Source organism: Varanus komodoensis, unplaced genomic scaffold (genome assembly GCF_004798865.1).
Source record: "Varanus komodoensis strain SLA01 unplaced genomic scaffold, ASM479886v1 scaffold32, whole genome shotgun sequence".
Classification (NCBI taxonomy): domain Eukaryota; kingdom Metazoa; phylum Chordata; class Lepidosauria; order Squamata; family Varanidae; genus Varanus; species Varanus komodoensis.
In genome coordinates, this window is record NW_025335798.1 from 19,894,733 (window position 1) to 19,899,673 (window position 4,941).

At 40.6% G+C, this 4,941-nt stretch overlaps 1 protein-coding gene across 1 annotated transcript in view; it reads right to left on the reverse strand.

Moving 5' to 3' along the window:
* Window positions 1-3,682, reverse strand: part of LRP1B (LDL receptor related protein 1B) — a 730,365-nt gene extending 726,683 nt beyond the window's left edge. Inside the window, exons 1-2 of the mRNA XM_044438491.1 lie at window positions 3,673-3,682; window positions 2,967-3,086 (exon numbers count right to left, since the gene is read on the reverse strand). Of these exons, the coding sequence (XP_044294426.1) occupies window positions 2,967-3,086; window positions 3,673-3,682 (130 nt within the window). The remainder of the gene's footprint in view (window positions 1-2,966; window positions 3,087-3,672) is intronic.
* Between the last annotated feature and the right edge of the window lie 1,259 nt (window positions 3,683-4,941).

Genomic DNA, 4,941 nt, shown 5'->3' on the forward strand with positions numbered 1-4,941 from the left:
AAGTAGTAATACAGATGAATGTGCTGCTGGTAATAAATGAAGAGCTAACCCTGAAATAAGATGGACACAAATGCAGCACAGGAAAAGACATTCTTTTGTCACCCACCAGTTAGGTTTCCAAATGAGTGGCTAATTTGAGAAGGCTACTTTCCCCCAATTCTACTTCAGATGGTTCATGACAGTTATTTAGATAATTTAATTTTGTCTCTCAAGTTGTGCACATTAACATCTATGTATTAAACTAAATGCATTTATAAAATGGGCTTATATATGAAGATTATACATAGGGTTGAATGGTCCTGTTACCCTGCCTGCCATCACTTCATGGATGCATTCTCTCAGCTGCCCCCACACAGAGCATCTGCTAAGTAATCCTTTGTTCATGCAAGTCTATCGTAACATCCAAAAAAACCTAAATGGAAGACTGCATGCTCAGATGGCTTCTTGTTCTAACACATGATGAGGACAAACAAGGGACAGCTGTGTGCTTGATGCGCTGCTTGTGAACTTCTCGATGCCTTTTGCCTGGCTTTGATTAACAAGGGAGCATTAGACTACCTAAAGACAAGTGACTTAATATCACATTTTGTGAAACAGATATGGAGTCTGATCCCTAAACAGCCCCTTCCGCAACCTTGCATTTGCTGCTGAAACATAGAGATAGCAGTGAAAGTGAGAAACAAACTTCCCCAAAACTTATTAGACAGGGAAAGCTGAAAATGCTCCATGCCACTATCTTAGATACCCAGCACAGGCAGTCTCCAATCAGCAGCCCTCCCATTCACCAAAGCAAAGCAGTCACCTTCCAAGGCAATGCCACTTTTTCCCCTATGGTCATATCAACAAAGCTAAAACATAGATCAAAAGCTTAACCAACAGTTAAGCAGCCAGTATCAAAGCCTCCCTCTGCAGCAAAAAATGGGGAAAGAAAATATACTGCCTTCTCACATATTCACCAACCTCAATCCTATCAGGGACCAAAGGAGAAAAGGTGGATGCATCCTGTGTGATATCCAGATTCAGCCTCCTGTCACTGATCTGGATTGGACCCACGTCATTCCAAAAGGGAAGATAAACTTGTCCCCTTATTTTCCTCTGAATTGTCCCCCCTATGGGGGCGGGCGGGCAGGTGGGCGAGAGAGAGAGAGACTCCATAGTCCATTTTTAAAGTTGTGGATTTTTTAACATGCATATTTTTTGACCGTAAATTCAGAATTTGGAAATACCATCAGAGACCATATACTTGCATTCAAGACTGAAAACTGGGCAATTTTGAGATTTTTGTGAACTGAAATGAAATGAAATCTGCATACATTCCTATTTGAGCTGATAAAGTATCAAGAGAGGCAGGCATAGTGCACAGGAATTGCTTTCCTTAGTCTCTGGGGAGAAAAAGGTTTCCTTCTAGGCCTCCAGCTTGAGCTGGGTGCTAGTGAATTCCCACAATGCTATTACAGAATCCTCATGGCACTCTAAAACTTGTTATATATATGCAGGATACTGGGCCTAAAGTACAGAAAGAACCGTTCTGCTCCAGTAAAGGAGAGGTGAATATATCAATCACCTCTGAGAGGTTGCAACCCTACGTATGGTGCCCTCCGTGCTTATAAGCCCTGCACCTGGAGACTTAAGAGGCATCCTTTGCGTGGCAGGGTGAGTATCAGAGGTGAGCTTCCCTTTCCATCATTGTGCCGGCTCTTTCATTAGACTGGCATTTCAAAAAGACTGGGAAGGAGACTAGACAGACCTCAGGGTAGTTCACATCCTGGCCTCACCAGTCTCCTTCCTTCCTATCCAGCACAACATTCCCCTTTACCCTCTGTGAGGTTGTGTTCCCAATCTGAGAGCAGCAGCTAGAAAAGTTCTCTCTGTGCTGGCTTCAAGAAAAAAGGGAGAAGGGCTGGAGCTCCAAAGTAGAAGCATTCTCTCCAGCTTTGGTACTGAGACTCCCAGGATCCTATGGCACCACCGATACAGACTCAGGGCCACAGGACTCTTCCCTCCAAGTAATACCCAATCCATTAAGTTGAAAGTGATAACACAAATATGGTCGTTATCTTTCCTTGTTATTTACTTGGCACTGTCGATTTATTCCAAAACTCTGTTGCCATGAAGAATAGGAAACTTGAAGACGAACTATGGTTTTAAAAAAGTAACTTATTTTCCTGAGATAAAAATCAGATTATAAAAAATGCCTTCAATTCCTCAATACTTTCTCCTCTCACTGTTTGCAATTTGTAGAATTTTACAACTGTTTTTATACAAGACATATAATATGTTATATATCCTCTAGTCTTTTCCATCTTCCCCCATCCCTTGCCCCACAACACCTCACCTCAAAACTATTTTCAATTTTATTACTAGCTGCTTTTACATTAAATGATTATCTTGAGGACATGGATGAAATTCCTCATTTTGTTCTTCATCCAAGAAACAAGAGAATATGAAGATTTAATATAATCTCATCAGTCGTCCAAAATGCAGGGAGAAGCCTGTAGGGTTCTGTTCAGCTCTCCAGCAGCTCTCAGCCACAGAGAAAACAAGATTTTTTTTATGATGGTGATTAAACATGTTTTATTAAAGATTTTTTCTGGCATTTTTCATACTTTGCTTCTATCACATATTACTCGCCCCACTTTCATTTTCTCCCTTTCCATTTTCCTTTGAGGTCTCAGTGTTCCTCTTACTTTTGTTGAAAATGACATTTGGTGTGCTTTTTTTTTTTCCTTAGCATTGCCTGCCTTACTTCTCCTATTTGTTGTTGATCTGCTAGGTCAGTTAGGAATATGGAACATATGCTCGGATGATAGTGTTCATTATAGAGTGAGACAAGAACAAAACACCTCTGTTCTTTCAGTGCATATTTCTACCGTGAGTCTAGCCATCAAAAAAAATTCAGAATCCACCTTAACTGCACCAGCAGAAATGTTACATTTCAAAGCAAACCACAAGAATATTTTACTTACACACAGCTAAAGATTCATCTGAATCATCTGGACAATCAGGTTCTCCATCACAGAGCCAATTCTGGGATACACAGGTCAAATGATCAAGGCAAAGAAACTCGCCTAGATCACATAAGTGTTCTGCAAACAATAACAAAAATATGAATAATGAAATGCTTAAAGGATGGTTGAAAATTTTAAAAATGAAAATATGACAGTTCAGTGAAATGAGACTCAAAAGCAGCTAGATTAAAAATGAAACATAAAATGCATTTCCTGTATGGAAAACCTAAAACCAAAAAATACTATAGCAAATTCATTTAAACATTATCAGATTACTTATATTTTTACAAATATAATGCATTATTGAAGTTAATATTCTACATGAAGTTAGGGACACTGTTTTCACAACCACACTTGCAAAAAACCATGAATATACTTGGGCCTCAGGGAGCTCTTTCCACAATTCTGTGCTGACATGGTCTGCTACTATTTCTGCCTTCCTCTTGACACTAAAAGGGCTCAGTTGACCTTGAGATAATTGTGTAGAGAATCATGTAGTTTCTAAGCATCTGCAGGGCATACAAATTTCCATTGTCGGCCAGAGATACAGTGGCAAATTTCAAGGTACAAACAGTCACCATGACAGAGTCATGAGCCACAGTGCTTAGAAGACTGAGAAAAAGGCATCTGCATAGAGCTATTGCAAGGAACCAGCTCTATTTACTTGCTTTCATCGCCAGCAGAAACGAGTCTTTTGTACAAGAAGTCAGTCTTAATTGTCATTCAAGTCCAAATCACACCAAAATAGTTGGAAATACAACAAGGAACAATATATACAACAGAAAAAATATAATCTATTTCTCCCCAGTTACTATGAGAATTGCATTGAAACTTACAGAAAACAGTGAATTCTGAGGAGAGTGACTGATAAGTGAAACTGATCTTATGAAACCAGACCGATAGAGTCCAGGACTTGCCTTTGGACTTCTATGAAATGTGATACTCAAACTGACCCGAGTTATTTTATTGCCTACATGCTTTGCAAATGTGTCTTCTGTGGGCAGTAACACTCAATGCTAAAATACCACAAACACCATGGAACAACTCCTCTGGATAGCTATCTTCTCTGAATAACTATCCTTTCTGCCCTCACCTTCACATGATAGACATGATCATGTCTTCTATCCTGTAATCAATCATCTTCTCAAAGAGTTTTGTCTTCTTTGTTCCAGCCATTATCTGACTAACCTCATTGCCTGCAGTGTATTAAGAACCAGGTTGTGCCCTGGCTCCACACTGTCAGTGACAGTGCTTGAGGGCAGTCATGCCAATAGCCCAACACTTCATGATAAAACTAGGCCCTCAACAGGATCACCAGCCCTACCCCGGGAAAGTGTCCCTCCTCCCCAAATTCAAAAATCCCTTGATAGTGAGGTCTCTGAGAATGGACCACATCCATGGATTTTCCACTCATTCAGATAGGCAAGTCAGCTGATAGTCCAAACCTTTACTAGGAAGCACTCTGATCACAACAATAGGGTGATGACAAGCCCTGATCTGCAGCTTCACATAATTTGGAAAAACCAAATTATTCATGGAGTAATGGCATATTGAAAGAGCTTCTCAGTGGTTCCAAGTGGCCTCAGCATGGATGCTGAGATACCCAAAAACAATTATCTTAGATTCTCATGGACCACCCTGAGAGCATTTCCACCAGTTTGGATAGGAAGGCAACTAGACGGTACAAGCTGCAAAAGCCCTAATTTTTCTCTTTGGCCCAACACCAGGTTTATGAAGGTCCTTTTGGTGAGGATGATGACACCTGTCTGACCTATAGCCATGCTGGTCTTCCAGTCTGAACCCAGGTGGGCAAAGCGGCTAAGTCAGGTTGACTCTCCTCACTACATGCTACACGCTTCCATGCTGTTTTGTGAAAAGGAGACTGATGAAATGCACCTTGCATGAACTCTCTTGACACAGGCTGTGACATTTA